Source organism: Phragmites australis, chromosome 19 (assembly GCF_958298935.1).
Source record: "Phragmites australis chromosome 19, lpPhrAust1.1, whole genome shotgun sequence".
In the NCBI taxonomy this organism is placed as follows: domain Eukaryota; kingdom Viridiplantae; phylum Streptophyta; class Magnoliopsida; order Poales; family Poaceae; genus Phragmites; species Phragmites australis.
In genome coordinates, this window is record NC_084939.1 from 23337523 (window position 1) to 23351328 (window position 13806).

At 44.7% G+C, this 13806-nt stretch overlaps 1 protein-coding gene and 1 pseudogene across 1 annotated transcript; both read right to left on the minus strand.

Moving 5' to 3' along the window:
• Nucleotides 1-6047: 6047 nt before the first annotated feature.
• Nucleotides 6048-9899, minus strand: LOC133900419 (uncharacterized; annotated as a pseudogene).
• A 526-nt stretch (nucleotides 9900-10425) lies between these two features.
• Nucleotides 10426-13548, minus strand: LOC133900418 (probable mediator of RNA polymerase II transcription subunit 26c). The gene is made up of 9 exons (XM_062341551.1): nucleotides 12729-13548; nucleotides 12562-12630; nucleotides 12347-12429; nucleotides 12175-12248; nucleotides 12000-12052; nucleotides 11620-11659; nucleotides 11370-11512; nucleotides 10990-11086; nucleotides 10426-10739 (listed from the first exon to the last, which is right to left on the minus strand). Exons 1-9 carry the CDS (start codon nucleotides 13098-13100, stop codon nucleotides 10624-10626), a joined length of 1047 nt encoding a protein of 348 aa, XP_062197535.1. The 5' UTR covers nucleotides 13101-13548; the 3' UTR covers nucleotides 10426-10623.
• Nucleotides 13549-13806: the final 258 nt, after the last annotated feature.

The following is a 13806-nucleotide window of genomic DNA, read 5'->3' on the forward strand; positions in this document are numbered from 1 at the left end:
CTTTGTCATAAAAAAGCAATCTTGAGCAAATTTTGTGAACAGCATGATTGTATTCTCCAATGAACTTAAAGTCCTGGAGGCGAATGTTGGTCCATTCGCGTTGTGCATCAGGTAGTATTATTGCCTTTTATTGTTCATATCGCTCTTTGAGTGAATTTCATAGATCATGTGGATTTTCATCCATCAAGTATTCAGATTTTAAATCTGGATGTAAATGGTGCCTTATGTAGTATAAAGCATCATACTTGATTTGATCTTGAAGTGACGGGTCTCCTTCTTGAGGAGGATTAATTACCGTCATAAGTCCGTGTGATGATAGACTTATCTTCATGTCCATTGCCCATGTTAGATAGTTTTTGCCATCTAACTCGAGTCTTTCGAACTCAATATTGGACATTTTGTCCTACAAGTTGACCAATGATTGAATGAATTTACATTTTGGGTAAATTAAAGAATTGTGGTAATGTTGTAATAGTGTAAAATTGTAAAGTTAATGTAATACTTGAGTTAGATAGTGTAGACCTCAAATTATATTGGTAACACTTTGAAGGTAGTCATCAAGATGATGAAATCCTTTGAGTATGGGGGCATAATCTGTAATTATTCAGTAGATGTCATAAATTTCACTAATTTGTGTTATTCAAATCTTGTGTTAACACTATGTAGGTAATCACCAAAATTGGTGTAGACCTTCTTTAATTCATATACACATTGGGTATGCACGTTGAGGATAGTCACTATATGTAAATATAGTGTAGATCCCTCAGTAGTATATAGATACTACCTTGTGTATGGCCAATATGAGGTATGAATTAAGGTAATCACCTTAAAAGGTGTATAGTGTTATATCAAGTGAAGAGGTAATCGCATAGTTTGCAATAATATGTATTTTGCAAGAAAAATAATTGCTATTGCAAAAACTAAGTTGTAAACATTTATATATGTAATTTGAATGCATAATGGCAAAATGCATGTAACATATAAGATTTTCAGATAAAACAAGGACTGGAATATATATATATTTACAACATAAACAGAACGAAATACAATTATAGTAAAAGACAGGGGCTATAACGTGATTTTATAGAACTGTAAATTTAAATACTGAAATTGGCTACAAAATGCTGAAAAACCCGAGGGGTTTTTTGTGAAAAAGCCATTTTTCAATATTTTTGACTGATGGGCTGAGAAAACTTGGGTTGTGGCCTTTTTGGCCTTTCGGCCCAGCCCGTAGCGCCCCCCCCCCCCAACACCCCATTGATGCAGTATATATAGCGGGCGGTTAGGGTTTGGAAAACCCTAACCGGCCTTGTGAGCCGCCGCCGCCATATCATCTCGGGAGCCACGTCGGCCATCACGTGGGGCCGCTAGCCGGGGAAGAGATCGGGTGGCTGAGGTGGCGGACGCCGGCGGTGGTCGGCGATGGCGGCGGAGCCGCCGGATCTTGAAGCTCGCCGGTCCGAGCTGAGGGGCAGGCGGCCGAGGTGGCTGTGGCCGACTACGGTGGCTGGTGGCAATCACCGGTGGCGGTTGGCAACGGCGGCAGAGTCGCTGGATCAGCGGTGGGGCACGCCGGCCAAGTAGCCGGATGGAGTGGATGGTCGTGCCGCTGGGCGGAGCGGGAGACCAAGCCGCTGGAGTTCGGTCCGTCGGCCGAGGGGGCGGTCGGCCTAGTCGCCGGGAGTCGGGTGAGCCGCTGGAGTCGGCCGTGGAGCTGGATGGACCGAGTCGCCGGGACAGTCGGTCGAGCCGCTGAGGTCGGGCCGTCGGCCGAGGGGTCAGTTGGCCGAGCCGCCGGAAGTCGACCGTCGGTCGAGGTGCTGGTCTGCCATGCCGCCGGAGTTGGGCAGTTGGCCGAGCAGTCGGCTCGGTGTGGTGTCGCCGTGCAGAGGAGCTGGAGTGCCGGCTCACCGGCCATTCCATTGTGCAGAGGAGGGGTTGCACTCTGAGGGGTGCTCCACCCCTTTCCCCCTTTCACGCACACGCACCTAGGTGCGTTTAGAACGCCCCGGAGGGGAGGTCAGAGGCCGCAAGGACCCATGACCCCAGGCGGAGGTCCGGACGGCGGTTGGCAGCTGTAGTGGTGAAGCGACGAAGGGTGCGGCCAAGTGGGGCAGCGGGTGTAGCCACTGTGGAGCCGGTAGTTGATGAAGAGGAGTCGGTGATTTGGATGAATGGCTCAGCGGCCATCGAGACCGTGGTGGATGGGTCCTCCGAGAGGACTTCCACAACTTCAATGCTGGAGTCGATGAAGGCTGGTGTGTTCAGATCGATGCCCTGGGAAGGAGAGGCTGGACTGTAGTCCGCCATTGTTCCCGGGAGGCTTCTGCCGCGCCGGACACGGAAAATCCAGTTGTGGCGGTGGCTGTCCATGGTTTGTTCTGCCACCGCAGTAGGAGGAGCCGCGTCGGCCATGTCCGTGGAGGTGCCAGTGGGTGGCACTGGAATGGAGGAAGACAGCGGAGTGTATTCTGGAGAGTACAACACGCGCTCCTCTGGATCTTCCTCCTCCTCCTCGGATGCCATCTCCAGTGTGGTGTTGAAGAGAGGTGGAGCCCCGCTGCGTGCTACCATGGTCGGTGGAGGACCGGCGGGGGCAGGGGCTTCTTGAGCCCTTAGAGGTTTGTGGTGGTGGCCATGACGGCGAGGACCACGTGTGCAGCGACGGCGACGGCGACGGGCACGCCGTTGGCCAAACGGCGAGATGTGTCGTAGAACTGCCGCCTCCAAGTCCATCAAACAGCAAAGAACGTCTCTAGTGGTGGGTGAAGGTGAAACCATCTTTTGTCTTTTACCTTATTCTGGGAGAGGCCTTCGTACCTTCTCTGTTGGTGAGGTCGGTTGGCCCTTTTTCTTCTTCTTGCTTCCATGCAATGGCCAAAATGCTCTTGTGGTTGATTCTAAGTGCTGATGACGTATTAAGAGTGATTTGAGAGAGTTTGAGAGAGTGAGTAGTCCCTATTGATTGGTTGCTGTTTTGAACATATATATACATGTTCAAAGGGTATGAACATGTTCATTCAATAGTGAATGGTTGCCCTTTAACTTATTAACTGAAAAGCAGTTAATGTGCTAATTGATCACTTGTTAATTGTCTATTTGTAGCATATACAATGTCACTAAAAATTAGAAAGGTAAAACTTGAAGGTTGATGAAGTTACAGTAAACACCTCCTAGTCCACTAAGCCCGCACCCAGCCCAGCAACCTATCCTTCGTGTCCAGTGCTCCGAACCCAAAAGAGTAGAAAACTTTGAAGCATGGTTTTGAACTCGAATCTCTAAACACCCGTGTGGGTGTAGCTATTCAACATGATCGATCTAAGGTCTTCCAATCGTAAGAGGAAAAAAAAGGCATGCGTCCATAGACGGACCAAAAAAGCACTCTTTGCTTTGCATCCTGAAAACTGTTTATGTGAGCATGACAATACCCCAGGCATACGGGCATGGGCCGCATCACCGCCACACCATATCGACAGGTAAAAACTAGTCTGATTAGCGCGTCTACGCCGCGCCTGTTTTTTATTTTTTTATGGAGCACGACAAAAAAAAAGATTAAAAAAATTATGTTCACAAATTTTGTATATTTCAATATTTATTTATAAAATTACTAATGTTAAACGCATTTATAGAGAAAACAATAGTACTTTTATGTATGTACATAGTTTTAACATGTAGGTGAAAGTAATACTAACCTAAATAAATTTGTTTCATATTGTTTTTGAGTTTTAGATATTTTTCTTTGCATTTTAGATTTTTTTTCAGCTGATTTATAATATAACTAATATTCATTTCAACATTTTCTAGAATTTCCCGAAAAAGAAAATTACATATGTATGTATACATATATGTATATATACATACGTATATATACATACATATATATATATGTATATACATACATACACATGCATATACATACCCAGGGGCTCATTGCTACAATAGCAACAGTAGCAGAGGCACTGAGAGATTAAGAATTCTTTCACCGTTAGTATATTGATATTGATGACGAGACCTGAACAGACTCCATTCAAGATGCCATTCGTACGATGCAGGCTCTTTTTCCTCCATTTCTCCCCTTTTTAGTGGTCAAACGAACAATCTGGCTTTTTGCATTGTTGCACACGAAGGCCAGGAGTGAAAATATTTGATACCGTGTCGGCACAAGGAGTATAGGACAGAATACTGAAGTGGCCACTACCGTGTGCTACCTGGGGCATCTAGAATTCTAAATTGCACACATCACATGCATATCCACCACTGAACAATAGCAATATTAATAACATGATGATCAAACAAGCAAGAGCAGTGGAAGGATCTCTAATTTATATAGAAAGAATTGCACGGTTACGCGTCGCGATCAGATTCTTAACCGATACAATTTTCATATATATATATATATATATATATATATATATTCACACAATAAAAATAATAAAACTGCAAAAACAATTTTCACACATATATATATATATATATATATATATATATATATATATATATCCACTCACCTTTCACCCCCGCCCCGGTCTGACGAGACGAGCGAGCGAGCGCGCGCGTGTTCTCCTAGTCCTCTCATCCACACATACTAAGTGGGTGGATGAGACAATTTCTTATAAGTTAATCTCCCTCCACCTTCACTAGAAATATGGGACTAAAAGATACACATCCACCTACACTTAGTTGAGCCTTTGGAATTTATTTGGATTCTAAATATATTGGACTAAACTCATATCTAACACATAGAGCACATGAATATTACACATATGATGGGCGATTGGTTTAGGAGTATGGGGGTAAAAGCATAAGAATAAAATCTCTGGTGGTGTAAGTAGCTTTATGTTGAGTTATATGGCTATGCTGTAATGATATTATCTTTCACAAAAAGGATAATTATGTCTTTTATGCAAGAACTATTCAGAGAAATATACTGGCTCTGGCATTGGAGTTTGCTAAAAAAGTAGAGGAGCGGGAAGATGTGCACAAGGTGTTCCAAAGATTGAAGGTTGTAACTATGAAAGTCTTTGTCAAGAAAGGATAGTGGTTTAATAGCAGACTATGCAGTGGATGATATTTTAATTATTATGTAGATGATATTTTAATTATCATGTAGTTTGTTTACCTATTTTTCTATTCAACATGCTTACGTAATGCAAGAATAATGTAATAATGAACCAGGCTGCGTACACTGTATGATGTAAGGCTGAAAACTCTTTTTTATTATTAAGAAAACAGAGCACATAAACGTCATAATGCACCTAATGATGCACACTTGTTTTACTAATGAAATAAAATCATCTCGGCCTCTACGATACAAGGATGCAAACAGCTGCATATTACAGTCTCATCATTAGACTGAATAACCCAAAGCTAAAACATAAAGAGTTTAGCAAACCAAATCAAGTATGAACTAATCAAACAGTGCAAAAGCCTGTTATTAAATCTCCACCTGTGCCTAATGAATATATCCATTATAGTGGTCTCTAAGGTATGGCATGTTGTACGTATCATACCTTGCTTTTCCTCTCGTTGAATAAGCAAAGACCAGAATCACACCAATAAGTTTATCTAAATATAACCTATATATGAGAAGTAAGTTTGTTCTCGTCAAAAACAGCATTATTTCGGCTTAGCCAAACCCACAGATGCACACTTGGTATTGTTGCTTATTCAACGAGAAAGATTCAACAACCGGATAAAGGGTGATTATGACCATCGTTGCCACATGTTTTATACTGGCCAAATATCATACATTAACACACAGAACTTTGATATTTGTCAAAGTTGCCACATGTTTTATACTGGCCAAATATCATACATTAACACACAGAACTTTGAGTAAAGTCAAAATTTAGAATTTTCGAATGTGTAGTGGGTATTGGCCTGTTGCCGTTGAATAGGAACATGCAAAATTTATTTCATACAAATAGCAAATATTATTTGATACATATTTTGTCTAGATAACAAATATTCAATACACCACCCGCAAAAAGGAAAAATATTCAATACACTGAATTAATCCCAAGAACCAACAGATGAGGGCAAAGCAATGGAGTGATAATAACTTCTCAAATATCATGTGTCCCAACTAACAGATTCACTGGTCTAAAAAAACCAATAGCTTCACTCTAGTTCTTACATTAAGTTCTCACGTAAGCAAATAGTAAGAGTTCCTTTCACAATTATCAATACGTACGTACACACCAACACACAAAACACCTCCGATATGGGACTCATTTTGACACCAACAACTCTAGACCCAGATAATTCAAGAAAGATACTCACCATAGCATATAAGCATCACGGCCACGAATTGCATGTTTGATCCTGTCAAAAGTTCACCGGACGGCCAGCAGCTGTTTAGCCCTCGCCACAAGAGAGGACAGAGGTTCGCCGGACTCCATGAAACCTGCGTTGCCCAAGAAGAGGCTGAAGTTTTCAGCCTCAGAGGCCGTCGCTTCCACCATCGACAGCGCTTCCACCATGCGAGGACAGTTGAAACAGCTCGCGTAACGGGTGTCGTACTCCATCATGTTTATGGCTTGCTCGAGTATCACCCTCCTGATCCCGGGGCAATCAGCACTGGGCTCCATGTTTGCATTCAGCGCGTCGACAAGCCTCGTCACAAATCTTTACATAATATGACCGTGCTCTAGTTCTCGGGCGAAATCTTCAGGAATGGCTTTACATGTCTGGGAACTAAGGCTAATGAGGATCTCTAGTTCTGCCCCGTCTGCAACCAATATTCTTTCCAACACCTGCAATTAAAATAGTTAACTCATCATCAGTCACGCATATAACTTGATAAACTGCAGTCTCTTCACCTCTTTAGTCAAGTGCTAATCTTGCTCAAATGTCCATATTCATTTGCTCAATTGTGATACTATACACTTTTACATTATCTAACACTATTGACACACTGAAGGTGTAACTCTATGCTTTGCATAACCACCTAAAGTAGAGACTGCTTTTCTCTCGGCCAGACAGCAACAACTCCAAAGCAAATAAGTAGTCAAAGGAAGAAAAATCATAGCATATCCCAAGGAAGAAAAATGATATCTAGTTAAGTGAGAAAATAAAGTTTACAAGAGCATATGTAACCCATTGGTCAATTACCCACTTATAACATTGAACTGGTAGCTTGGATTACTAGTGCACACCGTACCTCTCGCAAGGTGTAAGAAAGTTCCTTCAGGTCCGGGTCTTTAAGCTCGGGTCGAGCGTGCAGGCACATATTCCTCAACAGACTTGCTGCCACACATCTATACCTATCAACATGGACCATACTTGTGAGTTCCTTAACGAGTACATACCCTGTTTCCCTTAACATGGCTAGACAGTTGTTGACACTGTCTATTGCCAACATTGCCAGTGCTTGACCAGCGACCTTCCGTAGCAACCGATCAGCATCCGTACTGAAGGGTCCGTCCGGAGTGAGAAATGCATGCATCAACCTGGTAATGATCACCTGGATGCGCCCAATCGCTTGCCTTGCGTTCTCATCAATGGCAAGGTTTCTGAGGATTCCTGCCACCAACTTCTTCAGTTCTTGGCTGCTATCTCCCAATATCTCTGCAAGGTTCCTCAGTAGGAAGGGATGCTTCGACACCTTGTGCCGTAGCGTTATGCCAATTTCCCCATCAATGCTAGTCAGCCTATGCAACAGCTTCAGTGATGACTCCACCAGGACCTTCTGTTGAGCGTCGGTATTCATGGTGTCACTTCTACAATAGCTTGTGAATCCTACGATCTTCGGGATGAGGCCACTTGCTCTACTGATTTCCGCACAATTATCCTGATCACAACCAGCAAGGTTGTCAAGGATTGACATGCCCAGTGCTGGTAGAAGATCTTGCTTTGTCAACTCTTCCTCCTGAGGAATTGACCAGAATTCAGAAATCCGTTGCCACCTTCTGAGTATGCAGGACTTTTGCTCAGCAGTGCCAACTTGCTGGGTTGAGCGTTCTTTTGTTTCCAGCATGATACTAGTGTCTGTAACTGCATACTGTCTTTCCTCCAGGTTGTCGGCAGCATTCATAATTGGATCATGTACTGCTTCTTGTTCATCATCTGTGTCCAGAAGTGGGTTTCCTCTTTTCTGTTGGTTACCATAATCCAAAAGCGGTTCCCTCTGTAGAAGGCTGTGCATTATCCGGATGCCGAGGAGCTGATTCTTGGATGAGTCTGCGTTTAGGGAATCCATGGCAAAGCTGCTGAGGCTGATCATCTTTGGAGTGAACACATCCCCTTGCGTGAATTTTTCCAAGGCATATGCGTAATACAAATTGACAGATTCCACTCCCCACTGACCTTTGAATCCACCATAGTGGACAAGGGACCTCCGTGGGATGAATGAGAAGATCTCGAGTGCGCAGGCCACAAGGTAGAGTATTCCTTGGCCAAGCACCATCTTGTAGAAGATATCTAGAGATGGCGCAAGGTTCGTCTCTTCCCCTTCGTTGCAGTTGTCAATCTGATTATTACCACAGTAGTCATGCGGTCCGAGACGTACCAGTGCGAGCACGACACGTACAAGTGCTGCTGGAATCTGTAGGTTTCCAAATGACACTGCCAATAATGCATATAATTGGTATGCGATCATCAAAGGTCCATAGGTTGAACCAATCAAGAAAACTAACATCATTAGGGCAGCAAGCATGCACAAGCTCAGAATTAATCGACGCCAAAATACTTTTTTGCTGCCCATAACACAATCTACTAGTTTGATGATTCTTGGGGAACGTAGCCTGCTGACTGTAAGCAGAAGCGCCGCTAGAAATAGTACTAGGAACGCTATCCATTTGGCCATTGTGTTCCATATAGGTACCATGTCGCCCTTTTGCCAATATGGTATAGATGGCGCAAGCAATAGGACTGCAACCAAGGGGCTACACAGCGATGTGGCACGACGTAGTGGTTTGGATAGTAGCTTTAGAGCTCCAGGAGACAGAAATTGGCCAATTGCAGCAGTTAGTACAAACAAGCCAATCAGCAGTGCCCTAAAAATTGCAAAAATCCTTACCGCATTTCCATGCACCCGACTCTCATACAAATATTTGTGCCGGAACATGATCAAGTACATCAGAACATTGGAAAGGCATACGACGACGATCAGCCCATTCCAACCAAGAGGTCTAACAGCACCTCTGGTATGGAAGAACAATCGGTAATCCATTCTGTTGTTGCGGCTGAACATCCTGAAGTAAATATAGAGGGTATAATTAAACAAAAAAATCTAATGACTAGCTCTAGGCCATTAGTTAGTTCATTTTTTTCCTAGCTTAGCTAGATAGGAGTGAATCTTTAGCTTTTTTTTGAGTTTTGGATCGACTTAATGATTAAAAAAATACAAAACGTGCATCCTTATATATAATTCACAATGTTTCTAGAACAGAAAAGATACTATGTCTCCACAGATCAACACCACAGCCCATGCATATGTTTTTGGTAAGGGAAAAATGCATCCTTGTAATTAATACGGAGTTATGAAGTATATATTCCTACAGTATATATGAATATGTGTGGCAAACAAACATCGTGACTACACACGTTCAGGAATTTCGATCGAGAGTAGGATTCAAGTATCGGTGTTGCTGCATACCTTGCGGATTCTAAGAAGACTATGGCTGTCGCGAACCAGAAATCGTAATCGGGACGAAGCACCGTCGGGTGGCCGCCTAGCAGGACGACGGTCGCCCAGGTGAAGGCCAGCGTTCCCAGCGCGTTGCCCACCCTCTCGATCAGCGCAACGGAGCGAGCAAATCCATTCAGCTGCTTCTCCGGCGTGGCTCCCGCCTTGCCCTGCCCGGCGCCGCCGTGAGCCGGTACGCGGACGCGGTGCTCTACGCCGTTGCTCTGCGGCATGGCTTGGAAGCGAGACCTTTGCAGTGCTCTGGCTTACTGCGGGCTTAGTAGCGGCACCCAGCCCAGCAACAATAGACCTATCCTTCATATCCAGTGCTCCGAACCCAAAAGAGTAGAAAACTTTGAAGCATGATTTTGAACTCGAATCTCTAAACAATCGTGTGGGTGTAGCTATTCGACACGATCGATCTAAGGTCTTCCCATCGTAAGGAAAAAAAAGGCATGCGCCCATAGACAAAGGACCAAAAAAGCACTCTTTGCTTTGCAATGGCTTTGCATCCTGAAAACTGTTTATGTGCGCCCATAGGCTCTTTTTCCTCCACTTCTCCCCTTTTTCGATGGTCAAACGAACAATCTGCCTTTTTGCATTGTTGCACACGAAGGCCAGGAGTGAAAATATTTGATACCGTGTCGGCACAATAGGAGTATAGGACAGAATACTGAAGTGGCCACTACCGTGTGCTACCTGGGGCATCTAGAATTCTAGATTGCACACATCACATGCATATCCACCACTGAACAATAGCAATATTAATAACATGATGATCAAACTAGCGAGAGCAGTGGAAGGAACTCTAATTTATATTCCTTTTTCCTTGAGCATAAGCATCCGCCTTATGTACCTGACAATATTACACTGGAGGTAAGGCTAGGCAACCAAGACATAGGAACAAGAAGAAACCATCTGAATCTTTTCTTTTTTGTCGCTGTTTTAGGGCACAAGTTTGCAAGTGAGCCGATGTGGAACCGAATAAGGCTAGGTTATCGTTGCCTTGCCGGGAGCCCACCGCTGCCACCCTTGCGGATGAAAGCATTTCTGTTTTTCTGCTTTGGTATGTCATTGATCTCCATCACCTGGATTGTCCTCTGCTTTTTGGCTGACAAAAAAAAGCGAATGAGAAAAACTTAACCAATTTGTGTCTTTAATCTAAAATCTGAAGAGCAGTCCCTTGCAAATTGATGTCAGATATGACAACTTGTCATTTCGCTTGCTACTATCTGTGCCCATGCAATAATTTTTTTTTAAAAAAACGAACCATTTGAAAGATATCAGAGAAGTAGTTCATTATATTTATCATCATGTTGTCAGAATGCACGCACGTTGATGTACACAACTTAGTAATTTACCATTTTGTGCTTCCTGATAATTCTCCTGGAGCCTCTTCCTAGCAGAATCCAGCCTATCAAGGTCCAGAAGACTGTCTTTTTGGTCCCTTGTCATTTTCTGCATGAAGAACTTAAAATCATTCTCAGACTCAAAGCTATCAAAGAAACAACGAGCCTCCTTTCGACAATTACAAAGCACTAACAAATTGGAGTTTTCGTGAGAACTGTAATTGTATTTCTTTTTCACTGAAAGTGGAACATTGATCTTTTTTGCAAGTTGCATGATTAGACAACATTGTGCAATGAGTACTGACATGTGAGGCAAAATCGGTCAAAAGATGCTACATCTGGGGTCCAAACACAGTGCTCGCTTAGGAGAAAAGATCTGGTTAAATCCTTACAGCAGGACCAGATAACGAAGTATCAGAATGACGGTTGTTGTTGATCTGCCTGGGATTATGATATGCTGGTACAGGGCTCGCTTTACGCTTCACATCCATTGTCAACTCAAACCCATTGTTAGCCCTCTCTGAACTTGAACCATCTAAAATTTCAGAAACAAAGAATAGACCTCCATAAGTAAACTTTTACGGGTATTAAAACGATGAAAAATGAATACTACGTCCTAGGAAGATAATATGTGACACTCACTGTGCCTCTGTGGGCTGGGAGAATACTGGAACCCTGAAACCTGAAAGATTGCATCAACAGAGGTGCCATTGTTACAAAGTTTGCAATCAATTAAGAAAAGTTAAAAGTACAAGGTCTATTAAATTGCAAACAGTGGTGTCACTATAACTAATAGCTACTTGCTTTGCGCATCTGTCAGTAGTTTACTCAGCATGAGAAAAGCATGGATATTTTTTTTTCAGATCTGTGATCGTTTGGTAAACTAACAGGGGAATAATAGAGAGGGGAATATTCCAGGCACGATGCTTCCTACCAAAAAGAAACTTTCCACAGACAAGGAAATAACAAAAGAAGCTTGTGGTGTAGTTATTTAGAGCCATTTCTAAGCAAGAACAGTTTACCCGAGGGCTTTGGTGGCTCTTGCCTTGGATTTTCTCCGGGGAGTCGCCATCAGCTGCCAGCATCAAAGCAATCCATTTCACCCATCAGGATTATCAGGAACAGGGAAAATAATAAACCTTTTCTATAAAAAAATCCTGATCCAAAGAGACTGTAAAACTTTGCACAGTGACATACTTATGATGGAGCTGCCACCGTCACCACCAGAATTGTGCAGGCGCACCCAATCGTCCACTATCTCCTTCCACTTCCTTCAAGTTGCAAGCAACACCAAAATCCACAAAAAAGGATAATTAAGCAGCATTTCCAACCAGAAAATAATTTGTTTAGCAACAGTGTTCTTGTTCACCTGATGAGCTGCTTTACCAGTCGCCGGACTTCGCCAGAGGGATGCTTGCGCAGGCCATTCACATGCCGGCCGATGTCTGTCTCCTGCGGGAGAAAAAACACATAAGACTTTTTACCCTCTCCATGGGTGCTCATCACAAGCAACTATAACTAATCTCTCATCTCCTTTCGTAAGCCAAACAAAAGTGAAGTAAAAGAATGGCAAAAAAGCTTCACCTGGAGCACCTTGTAGGTGACGTCCATGTCTGCCAGGTTCTGCAGCAAGCTCACCAGCTCGTCCTCGGGCTGTGACAAAACACCACAAACGTGCAGTTTGTGTGAAAAAGCTAAGCATTTGGAGCAAATTTGCTTTGCGAGGTGATAAAAATGGCTTCTTTCGGGACCTGGTAGGGGTCCTCCAGGAAGTCCCTGATGGCCAGGATCTTGGTCTCCAGCCCGGGCTCGCCGTCGCCGCCGCCGCCGAGCTCCTCGGCCTCATCCACGACATCGGTTTCCGCATCACCCTCCGCCTCCGGCGAGACCGGAGCCTCTTCCTCCTCCTCCAACCCCGCCGCCGCCAAAGCAGCACGCGGCGGACGCCCGTCGCAGTTGCTGCAGCCGGCGGCGGCGTAGAGCCGCTCGACGATGCCGTCGCGGCGCGCGCGCAGCTCGTCCGGGCAATCCCGCGCAGCCGCGGCCAGCGCGGCGTCGACCATCCCCCACACGTCGCCCCCGAAGGCGGCCAGCGCGCGGCGGAGGCGCTCGTCCCGGTCCATCGCCCGGCGAACCCGCCCGCCGGTCCCCGTTCCTGGGACCCGCACTGCAAGATCCGATAGTCCAACCCGACACAAAGCCCCACGGCAACCTTACGCAGCCAGCGACCTCACCCCCGCCGCCGGCAGGGGCCGCGAGCGCCGGTCGTGGATAGCCGGAGAAGGGCGGCTGCGGGCCGGGCCCCGGTAAGCGGGAGACGAAGCGACGGGACCCGCTAAGGCGGCGGCGGTGGATCCGAAACGAGGAGAAAGAGAGAGAGACAGAGACGGAAAAATTCTCTTGCGATATTCCTGTGGATGGATTTGGCTGCGCTCAGCGTTCTTGCCCCCTGCTGCGATCGATGCTCGCCGGTGTGCGCTTTCGGCCTGGTCCCTTGCTGTTTCTTACTCGTTTCAGGAAGTGACGAAAATAGCCTCGGAAACCGTGGGGGCTTCTTCCGGTCTTCCAGCGCATTTGCTTGGGAATTTCTCTCTCTCTCTCTCTTTTCTCTAGAGAGAGAAGCAAAGATTTTTTTTTGGGAATTGCTGTTGCACAAGTCAAGTTGTGTAGCCCATGGAATTGGATAGATGTGTTCCGACTTCCGAGACCGTAATACCGTGGGTTATGTATGTGCACATAAGCAGCACAGCAACTTTCGTGTGCGAAAATAACTATTAATATCATGTTTGATGGAGCTCTATTTCAGATATTTATGTATCATTTGTAATT